This window comes from Marmota marmota, unplaced genomic scaffold (assembly GCF_001458135.2).
Source record: "Marmota marmota marmota unplaced genomic scaffold, marMar, whole genome shotgun sequence".
Lineage (NCBI taxonomy): Eukaryota > Metazoa > Chordata > Mammalia > Rodentia > Sciuridae > Marmota > Marmota marmota.
This window is the reverse complement of record NW_026000241.1, coordinates 4399632-4410309: the sequence shown is the minus strand read 5'-3', so window position 1 is coordinate 4410309 and position 10678 is coordinate 4399632. Positions and strand designations below refer to the sequence as shown.

The 10678-nt window shown below is 54.8% G+C and overlaps 1 protein-coding gene across 12 annotated transcripts in view; it reads left to right on the top strand.

Moving 5' to 3' along the window:
- The window catches only part of Wiz (WIZ zinc finger), a 23755-nt gene that overhangs the window by 3262 nt on the left and 9815 nt on the right, over nucleotides 1-10678 (top strand). For 5 of the 12 annotated variants that reach the window (XM_048794771.1, XM_015489178.2, XM_048794772.1 and 2 more), the window contains exons 3-5: nucleotides 3046-3118; nucleotides 4765-6893; nucleotides 8071-8394. In XM_048794771.1, the coding sequence (XP_048650728.1) occupies nucleotides 3046-3118; nucleotides 4765-6893; nucleotides 8071-8394 (2526 nt within the window). Of the gene's footprint in view, nucleotides 1-3045; nucleotides 3119-4764; nucleotides 6894-8070; nucleotides 8395-10117; nucleotides 10526-10678 lie in introns of those variants that run through there. The other 7 variants (XM_048794778.1, XM_048794774.1, XM_015489176.2 and 4 more) reach the window with 4 other exon arrangements.

The following is a 10678-nucleotide window of genomic DNA, read 5'->3' as shown; positions in this document are numbered from 1 at the left end:
CCCCGCCCCGGGGATCAACCAGAGGGATTCATGCATGCACCTGTTTTGCAGCCTGGAGAGGAGGGGACTGTGGCTGCCAGGGAAGGTCAGGTCCACTCTTCATTTCCTGAGCAAATGGGGAAACGGGATGGGGATGGACTGGTGGTGTGGAGGCTAGAGGAAGGCCTGGGCTTTGGACTCTCTGTCTCTCGCCTGCCTTCTTCTGTTGTTCAACCCCTGCACCTGCCCTGAGAGTCTTGTGATGCCTGTAGATGAGAAAAGTCTCTGGGGGATGCTGTTCTACCCCAAGGTCTGGGCCCTCCCTCATCCTCACTCAGCCCTTGGATCCCTTCCAAGGACTCTCTGGAGTGGTCACCTCCAAACTTCTCTGTCTGGACATGATGTATCTACTACCTGTTCTGTCTTCTGCTGTGGATTTTGGCCAGGAGTCCCCACAACTGCCCTGGAGCCTCTATCCAACATGTCGCTAAGTTGGGGCTCTCAGGTACGACAAAGTGTCAGGGGGCTGAACCATTCCACGTGGATTAGTAAAGAGCCTGGTGCATGCCTGGCATTGTACTGGGCACAGGGGACTCAGGGACAAACGACGCATCATTTGTGCCCTCTTGGGGCCCCAAACTGGAGAGGAAGTCAGAGCGTGGAGTCAGCAGGTCTGAGGCTCTGAGTTCAGCCTCCAGCTTTCACCTTGAGAAGTCACAGAGACATCCCCAAACCCCTGGAAATTCTACCTCCTTTCTTTCCTTCTACCACCATTTCTCTGGATGGAGCATTTTACTATGGTCTCATTGGCACCCATCACTGTCCCTACAAGACTTATTTGGTGCTCGTACCCATTGTACAGAGGAGAAAACGGAGCCTTGGAGCAGGAAAGGCAAGCCATTCAGGTCATACTACTGAGCCTTGAACTCGGATCTGTCTGGTTCCAAAGTGTGGCTCTTGGCCACTCTGCCAAGCTGCCTGGCCTGAGATTCAAGTTGTTCATGGATACCTCCTTTTGTCGTTTGCAAGCCCTCTCTGGGATCCCAGATGGCAGGAGCCTAGGAGGGCCCCTTCGCATGGTCACTGCTTGAGGGTTGCATCCCAGGCACCTCCTGCAACCCACAGGGACTACTGGATCCCCATTGGTATGGAGGCCTCTGGGCAAAGCCCCACCTCCAACGAGTCTCAGACATGGGCCCTCCTTGGCCTCTTTCCTCCAAAGTTGCTGCCACTAAAAATAGGAGCCTCGCCGGAGCTGCTCAGACAAAGAGGCCAGTGTGGCCCCCTGGCTCTTGGAGTTCTTAGACAACAGCAGACTTACCAAATCTGGGACACCCAGAGTCTCAAGAGCTTGGGGTCTCAGAATCTTAGAAGCAGGACACCCAGGATCCTCAGACCCACACCTCTAGGCTGTACTGGGACTGGTTAGTTGCAAATCAGTCACCCTCTCCTAAGAAGCTTCTGTCTGTGACTTGAGTTCATTTGGAGCCTGTGTCCTAGGGTCCAAGCCCTGCCTCCCAGCCCTCATGCTCTGCAACCCCCAATCCTAACTCCAAACATGGCTCTGCTCCCTGCCCATCTACACTAGTGGTTTTCAAATAGGGGCAGTTAGGCCACCGGGGGGACACCTTGGTAATGTCTGGAGACACTTTTGTTTGTCATGATTGTGAGATAGGGAGGTAGTGGCATCTAGTGGGCAGAGGCCAAAGCTGCTGTTCAACTTCCTGCATTGCCCTCACCCGGAGAATGATCTGGCTCCAAAAGTTCAACAGTGCCAAGGTTGAGTAACTCTGCTCTGGAATATGCAAATTTCAGTACCCCCACCCCACCCTTCAGAAGTGATGCCAGTGTCACAGCCCTTTTCTCAGGGTCAGAAGCCAGACCCCCAGGCAGCGACCTAAGGCACCCCCCTCCAGTTTTTATTCCTCGACTCCCAAAGGTCAGCTCTTAATTTCCAGGGCAAATTGGATGGTGGGTATTAGAAAGAATTATTCCCAGCCCTTGCCCTCTTTCTGGACCATCCTCAAATTGAGGCTAGTCCAGCAATTGCATCTGTCGAGCCCTGGCCAGGGCACAAGTTCCCCCAGTGTGTTAACCTTGGCCCAGGAAATTGGCCTGCTCCCCAGTTGGCACGCTTGCCCATGGCAGGCAAGTGTGGCAGGCAGAGGAGACGCAGGCCAGGATTCCTGTGGTTGCTCCAGGCGTCGGCTCCACAGGTGGATAATGGAGAGTTGGCCCTATCTGTGTCGGGGGATTCCCGGGAGGGAATTCCATTCTAGGATTTAAGCCTGGGAGAGGGTCCAGAAGGCATAGCTCAGACTGGCCAGGCTCATCACTCATCATCTGGCATGTATTTGTTGAGCACTGTGCGCCAGGCACTGGGATACTGTAGTGGGTAAGGCTGACGCAGTCCATGCTCTAGTGGGGCTTATGTGCTTGCAGGGGACCCACACAAGCAAGCATCCTGAGAGGGACCCAAGCAACTTGTGGGACAGCTAAGAAAAAAATGAAGCAGATGCTAAGAGAGAGAGAGAGAAAAAAAAAAAAAATCTGAGTCACTTGAGTAGCTGGCCAGGCAGAGGGCACAGCAAAGGCCTGAGGCTGGGAAGAGTTAGGTGGCCTTGAGGCTTCACAGGAGGGTCCCGAAGTCAGGGCAGGGGCAGTGAGGGACCAACAAGGGGCAGGTGAGGTTGGAGAAAACAACAAAGATCCAACTTCTGAGGGCATTGTGGTGGCAGTTGGGAATCTGGCTTTTACTGTAAGTATAATGAGAAGCCAGGTGAGTTTTTACCAGTGTGTGACTTTAAGAAATCACCCTGGCTTCCAGGTCAGGGGAAAGAGAGGAGGTTTGGAAAGTAGCAAGGCCCTGGGATCCCCCAGAAGACTGAAGAAGACTCCTCAGAGAAACCCCTTTCAGGGCTCAGTACAGAGGCCAACGGCCTCTTGGGGAGAGTGGTTGGGAGCCAGCAGGGCCCTTCTGAGGCACCTGCAGGGCTCCCAGAGCTGGGGCATGGAGCCCCGGCCAGGGGGACCCCAGCCCCTCAGGGTCTCCCCTCTCTGTTGCAGACGGGCAGTCCCATCCTGGCCTCAGCGAAGCCCTCCCCTGTGCCACCTCCGCCACCCATCGGATCAGCAGCTGGTGAGTGCCATGCTGGCCCTGACCTCAGGGAGGGCAGGGGGGCAAGCAGGATGTGCCCAGGCCTAAGAGAAGTCCCTGGGGAGTAGAAGGGGTCAGGAGGGAAACAGGAGGCCAGGCACAGGAGGTGGATCCCAATAGACAAGCCCATGGGTATGTGCTAAGGGCGGGGGAGAGGTCTGGGGTGACACAGACGGTCAACTCTCATTATCCCTGCCAGGAGCAGGGCCAGAGAGGCAAGAGCCTGGAGATTGGACCCTTGAAGTCCTCTTTCTGCCAACTGACCCTTAGAATGATGCTAGGCCTCTCTGAGCCTCAGTTTCCTCAACTGCAAAATCAAGCTTATAAGATATATCTCACAAATTTGCCTTAAGAACCCAAGGAGCACTGGGTAAGAAGAATCAACCACAGTGCTCATGTCCAGCCACCCTTTATTAAACAGACTAGCAGGTGCTAATATATGATAATGATGGTAACAGGATTAATCGTTAGCTTTCAGAATTAATAATAAGTGCTAAGGGCAGGGCTCTCAGCATGTGTTTATCCCACTGAATCTTTGCCACAGCCCTGGAAGGATAGTTCTGTTAGTGATGCATGTCACCAGTGAGCATCAGAGAGGTGACATCGTTGTCTCTGCTCCCCTGTCTGTCAGCCCATTTCCTCATCTGTTCCATGTGCATGATTGATACCCCTCATGGAGGCAGGACTTTAATAAGGAAGGGAGACTTGATCAGGAACAATCTTAATAAGAACTTGCATTGGTCACTGGCTAACTGGGAGCCAGATATCCAGTGAAGCAAAATGTTTTCTTGAACACCAAATTGTGTGTATCTTCATCCTGTGTCTTATGGAGTCAAGGTCCCCATTTTAAAGGTTGTGGTTACAAGCATTTAAATAAGCCCCTGCCACATGTGATGTTTTAATTGATGACACCCATGATAAGGCTTCTTAGACATTGTACAAGGACAAGGAGATCCCTCTTAGATATCATCCCAATTTTTAGGATTAGAAACTGAGGCCCAGAGAAGTTGCCTTACCTTCTCCAACCCTGACTCCATCTACCTCCCACTTGAGAGAGTCAGGTCACTGGGGCCAGAGGCTAAGTGGGGACCATCAAGCTTTTCTGACTCTGCCTTTCCAAGAGGGGAGATGGAGGGAGCAGGTGCATCCTTCAACCTTTCTGCTGCAAAGTTAATTTTTACCAAATTCAGGGGAGAGGTTTAACTAAATTAACCAAGTCACCCCATTTTGGAGAGAATCAACACAGAAGCAGCTTGATACACAGGTCAGAGCCTTAAGTCCTCCTGGGAGAGATGAGAGTTGACTGGGCCACCAGACTTGGGGACACTCCTTAGAAGTAATTCCATCCCCCAGACACTCTCCTATGATGCAGTAGGGTCAGGCTATGTGGACAGGTGTATTCTGGGAGTTGAAACTGGCTTTTGACCCAGCAGCTCTGGAAGGGTTCGCCTGGACTCCCTTGTCCCTCCCTTCCCTCACCCCAATGCTACCAGACTCTCTGAGGTCACCCTTGGGCTGGATATCTGGGGCCTGCCTCAAACTGCCTGGGAGGACTCCTTACCACCACTACCCTAGAAAGGTAAACTGAGGCCCATGGCTAACCTGTCCCCCTTGGCACTTCCTTGCAGCTGCTGGGATGGAGGCAGCCTGGACTTCCAGCCAGGCTCCTTACCACCCCATCTCCTGGGCCCTTTCCCTGGTCCCCCAGATGGCCAGGGGCCCTGGGAGCACCCCCTGGTCCAGGAGGCCAGGGAGGGCATCCCATCTGAGAGGAGATTCGAGGACTCAGTCATTGTGAGAACCATGAAACCCCATGCTGAGCTCCAGGGCTCTAGAAAGTTCTTGCACCACCAGGGAGAACTGAAGCTTTTGGAAAAAGCCCCCAGGGGTCACCCCAGGTTTGACTGGCTCCAAGACACAGATGAGCAGGAGCCCCCACGGGATTCAAGGCTGCACCTGGACCTGTCCCCTCAGCCACCACCCCTGGCCTCCTTCAGGAGGGTGATTGTGCCGGTGGAAGATACCTCCAAGATGTTGGACATGGAGATGGTGGGCACCAGAGAGGACCTGGAGGATCTTGAAGGCTTGGCCCAGCCTTCTGAGTGGGGTCTGCCGACATCGGCCTCCGAAGTAGCTACACAGACCTGGACCGTGAACTCAGAAGCATCTGTGGAGCGGCTGCAGCCACTGCTGCCCCCAGTCCGAACAGGGCCATACCTGTGTGAGCTGCTGGAGGAGGTGGCTGAGGGGACGGGCAGCCCTGATGAGGATGAAGATGAGGAGCCAGCCGTGTTCCCCTGCATCGAGTGCAGTATCTACTTCAAGCACAAGGAACACCTTCTGGAACACATGAGCCAGCACCGCCGAGCCCCGGGCCAGGAGCCCCCCGCTGACTTGGCCCCCCTAGCCTGTGGAGAGTGCGGCTGGGCCTTTGCTGACCCTGCTGCCCTCGAGCAACACCGGCAGCTGCATCAGGCCTCCCGGGAGAAGATCATCGAGGAAATCCAGAAGCTGAAGCAATTTCCAGGTGACGAGGGCCGTGAGGCACGGCTCCAGTGCCCCAAGTGCGTTTTTGGCACCAATTCCTCCAGGGCCTTTGTGCAGCATGCTAAGCTGCATGTACGGGGCCAGCCGACCAAGGAGCCTTTTGGTGGTGGCAGCAGGGTTGGAAGCCCAGGCCCCGACGCCAGCACTCTCCTCTATCCAACTTATGGAGCTGCTTCAGGCCTCAGTGCCTGTGTCTTCTGTGGCTTCCCTGCATCCAGTGAGAGCCTGCTCAGGGAGCATGTGAGGCTCCTGCATGCTCATTCCCACTGGGAAGAGGATGGCGAGGCGTTCGAGGTGGACCCAGCCAGCCAGCCAGGCACAAGCCAGGATGCATACACCCGCTTCTCTGACAGCACCATGGACTACTTTGGCAAAGCTGAGCCGCTCTTGGCCCCCGCGTGGCGGGAGAACCCTGTTGGATATGACCCCGACCTGGCCTATGGCCCAGATTGCCAGCAGCTGGGCATGAGGAATTTCTCACTGTCAAAGCCAATCCCGCGCGACTCAGGCCAGAGACCTCTTGGAAGGCTGGCCTTTCCCTCACCCCTGGCATCTGCCCCCTACTCCATACAGCTCAGTAGAAACAAAAGCACTGTCCACCTGCCGGAGCTGGGGGACCGTCGCCACCCTTGGAGCGAAGAGGAGGAGGAAGAGGAGGATGAAGATGTAGCACTGACTTCTGAAATGGATTTTTCTCTGGGAAATGAAGTCTTTCCACCTCCATCTGTCCCCAGCCTCATCCCCCAGCCAGCCCTAGAGCTGAAGCGGACTTTCCGAGATGCCCTACAGGCAGCCGAGGCCTCCAGGGCACAACAGCAGCAGCTCCGAGGGATGGTGCCCATTGTTCTGATGGCGAAGCTAGGGCCCCAGGTCATGGCGGCAGCAGCTAGGGTACCCCCCACACTGCAACCAGAGGAGTTGGGGCTGCAGGGCACCCACCCGCTGGATTTCCTGCTCCTGGATGCTCCGCTGGGTGGCCCCCTCGGGCTAGACACACTCCTGGAGGGAGACCCAGCCATGGCCCTGAAGCACGAGGAGCGGAAATGCCCCTACTGCCCTGATCGCTTCCACAATGGCATCGGCTTGGCCAACCACGTCCGTGGCCACCTGAACCGCGTGGGCGTCAGCTACAATGTGCGGCACTTCATCTCTGCTGAGGAGGTGAAGGCCATTGAGCGCAGGTTTTCCTTCCAGAAGAAGAAGAAAAAAGGTAGAGTGGCTTTGCTTTGGCACCCACCTCCCTCCACAGCCTGGGCGCCAGGAGGCTGGGAAGCTGAGTTCTACACCCACCCACCCTCACTCTAAATCCTCCCTTAGTGCCATGCAGGGTGAAATTGGGGTCTTCCTTCCTGTGAGACCTGGGAGCCACAGCAAAGGTCACCACCAAAGGTTGGTGGATGTGTGGGGATGCCCCAATGTCTTGGCCATGCCTGCAGTGGAGGAAGGAGCCTGGGCAGAGGAATTGGCCCCAGGCAAAGAATTCCATTTAATTTCTTCATTCAACAAATATTTATTGAATGAGGTCCCCTCTGTTCTGGGCACAGGGGCCGAGGGACACAGAAGTAAACAAAACAGGAGACCTTGCTCTCCTGGAATTCATGGCCCAAGTCAAGAGCGAGGGGACCCTTGGTGGACTTCACAACCTGGGGCTGCCTGTGAGGTATGCAGATTCTCAGGTGACAAGGTTCTGATTCTGAAGGTCTATCTCCCACAGGAGTGCCCTGGGTGGTTCTGACATTGGCAGTCACAGAGTCCACTTGGGGAGATGCTGGTGTGGTGCATTTGAGTGTGAGAGAGTGTGTTTGTATACACTAAGCTGGGGGGGTGTGGGGTAGACAGGCAGGAAACCAGGCAGTTATGACGTCAAGCAATGAAGGCTGGGAGAACCTGGAGGCTGGGAGAACCTGGAGGCTGGGAGAACCTGGAGGCTGGGGAAGCCAAGGGAGGAAATCTCTGACTCCACCTGGGGGCGGGGCTCAGAGAAGGCTCCCAGAGGAGGGGGCAGCACATCCTCTGTTTGCCGTTTCTTTATACAGTATGTATTTAATCTGCAGTACTGGGCAGTGGTGAGCAAAAATAGACACAAGAAGGTCATGCACTGAGTATTCACCAAACTGATTGTGAATCCACAACTGGAGAATGACAGGATCCCTGGAGGGAGTTCAGCCTTCTAGAACTTGAGAGATCAGCCTTCTAGAGTGTGTCTGGGGTTGGGATGCAGGAGCTGAATGCTGTGAGGCAGGCAGGAATGCAGTGGCAAAGGGAAAGAAGGCCGTCCAGTGTGGTCCAGAGGGTGAGAACCCCGGGAAAACAGAAGGGGTTGGGCCTAGAAAGTGGCTACCCCTATCCCTGCCCCATCATAGACAGTCTACGTCTTCTCTTTTCAGTGGCCAACTTTGATCCCGGCACCTTCAGCTTAATGCGCTGTGACTTCTGTGGGGCTGGGTTTGATACTCGGGCCGGTCTCTCCAGCCATGCCCGGGCCCACCTGCGTGACTTTGGCATCACCAACTGGGAGCTCACCGTCTCGCCCATCAACATCCTCCAGGAGCTGCTGGCCACCTCGGCTGCTGAGTTGCCCCCCAGTCCCCTGGGCCGAGAGCCTGGTGGGCCACCTGGCAGCTTCCTGACCTCCCGTCGGCCTCGCTTACCTCTTACCGTGCCCTTCCCACCCACCTGGGCTGAGGACCCTGGGCCAGCCTACGGAGATGGTAAGGGGAGGGGGTGGGCCAGGCTGGAGCCCTGACCCTTTCCAGGAGCTCCGAGGGATGGAGTGGATGGGGGTGGGGGCAGCCACTACTTTTTTGGAAGCATTTTGAGTCATTTTACAAAGTATATTGACAACTTTTCTCACCACCTTCCTGCTATTTAGGGGTCATTTCTGTTTTGCTCAGGGGCTGGGCCAGTGCCCTTTCTGAATCTAATTTCCGGGCAAATGGTTATTGAAGTCTTAGGAGGAATCAGACATTGTACTAAACACTTTACAGTCACAAACTCATTGAGATCCTTATAACAACCCTATTAGGGTGGGATGTTATGACCATCCACATTTTACAGATGAGGAAACTGAGGCACAGAAAGCCTAATTAACCTTTCTGAAGTTACAGAGCCAGAAGGAGCCAAGTTTTGAAGTCCAAGCAGTTGGGCTCCAGGTTTCTTGTTTTTGATGAATGAATCTTCTATCTTGAGCAGTGCTGCCCAGTAGAACTTTCTGAGATGATGAAAGTGTTCTTTAGTTATCTGTTCTGTTCTGGAGAGTCACCCCTGGCCACATGTGGCAGCTGCGCACTTGAGATATGGCTAGTATTGAGTTAGTGGCAATTCTACTGGACAGGGCAGATCTACAAGTCCAGATTGCAGATGCTCAACCAAAGTCAGCACTGGTAAATCCCTCCCATACTCAAAATCTAGAATCTATATTTCACACAGGGGGCCAGGGATATGGTAGAGGAAGTGGAGAAGTGAAGGTCTCAGCCTTGAAAAAGCTGACTTTGCAGCAACTTTTATAAAGCAGAGAACTTGTCTATGTGGAGCAGTTGGGCCCTGAGAAATGAAAGATATCTGAGCAAGGGAAATTGGCCCAGTTGTGTTTGGGGCTGGGGCTTCCGTTTTCCTTACTTGCAGTTTCAGGGTTCTACCCAGATCTGTTTTCTAGGCTTGACTGGACTCATCCCACCTGCAAGTCCACTGAAGAGCACTTTGGAGTTTGCAAAGGGTAGGGGTAGGGATATCAAAGACTCTTCTCTTCCTTGAACAAGGAAGAAATTGAGGCAAGTGCCTAGTTGAGATTATATCTCTAGGAGAGAGAGAGTGGGGATGTGATCTCAGACTTCTTGTCTTTGTTAGTGTTCAGCTTACTCCATTTGGTTTGTAGTGCCTCAGTAGTGGTTGGGAGGCATAGCTAGCTCTGAGGATGGCTGCAGGAGATGGTTGGTAGATTCCAGCCCTGCCCCCCTTTCTTCTGTATCATCCTAGCAGAGACCTGGATGTCAGGCTCATACTTTCTTATCTGGCACTTGGAACAGGATGGGAGTATGTGCTCCGCAGCCAGTTTCACCTCTGGCCGAGTTGTTTCTAACCAGAATACCAATGTGTCAGCCCTATGCGCCTGCCAAGGGAGCTGACCAAGCCACTGGGGTGTGAGGAGTCAGCCAATGGATGGGAGGAAGTGAATTTGGCATTGCCCTGGCCTTGTCCAGAGGGAGGAAAGAGAGCTATGATTTATTCAGTGAACATCTGGGGGTGGGGGGCGCGCGAGGAAAAGGAGCAGTTGGGACGGTCCTAGAAGCTTTATCTTAAGTACGAATGCCCGAGATCCCGGCTAGCTGTGGGCAGTGGCCCTGCAGGGCTGTTCTTAGAAGTCTCCTCCCCTCTCCCCAAGTGGGCCGGAGCTGGCGGGTGCCAAGTTGGGGGCGGGGCAACGGCCTGATTCTGGCCCCACCCAGCTGTCAAGGAACAGCTGGGCGCCATCGGTTTGGAGTTGAGGAGGGAGGAGCCGGTGGAGCTTGAAATGTTAGATGTCTGAGCGTTCCCTAGGACTGCAGGACAGCACCGTCGGAAGACAGCTGGATACCAGGATGATGTTGGTGGGAATCCTCGTGGTTGAGGATCAGGTGTCTTCCAGAATCGTCGACCCAAAGAGGGAGACTTGCAGGAAAGAGAATGGGTTAGGATCCCGGGGCAGGTCCTAGCTCCACCCCCCAAGCCCCGTCGGGTCTCTAAAGTCTGATAATATTGAGGTAGATGCCTGTGGCAGGAGGATTCCAATCCTAGCCGGGGATATCCGGAGCCCGGGATGGGGCGGCAGTTGGAAGCCGCTCGGCGCGCGACCTGGCTGCATGGGTGAGCCTGGGCCCGCGGAGAACTCCCAGCGCCTGCTGCCTTGAGTCCACAGGGCCCAGACTAACGCTTCACTCGTGGCGCTAGGCGCTCAGCAGGCCATCCTGGACGTACCCCGAGGGGCGGGGCGGAGCGCGCTCGGTGGCGGTGGCGCTC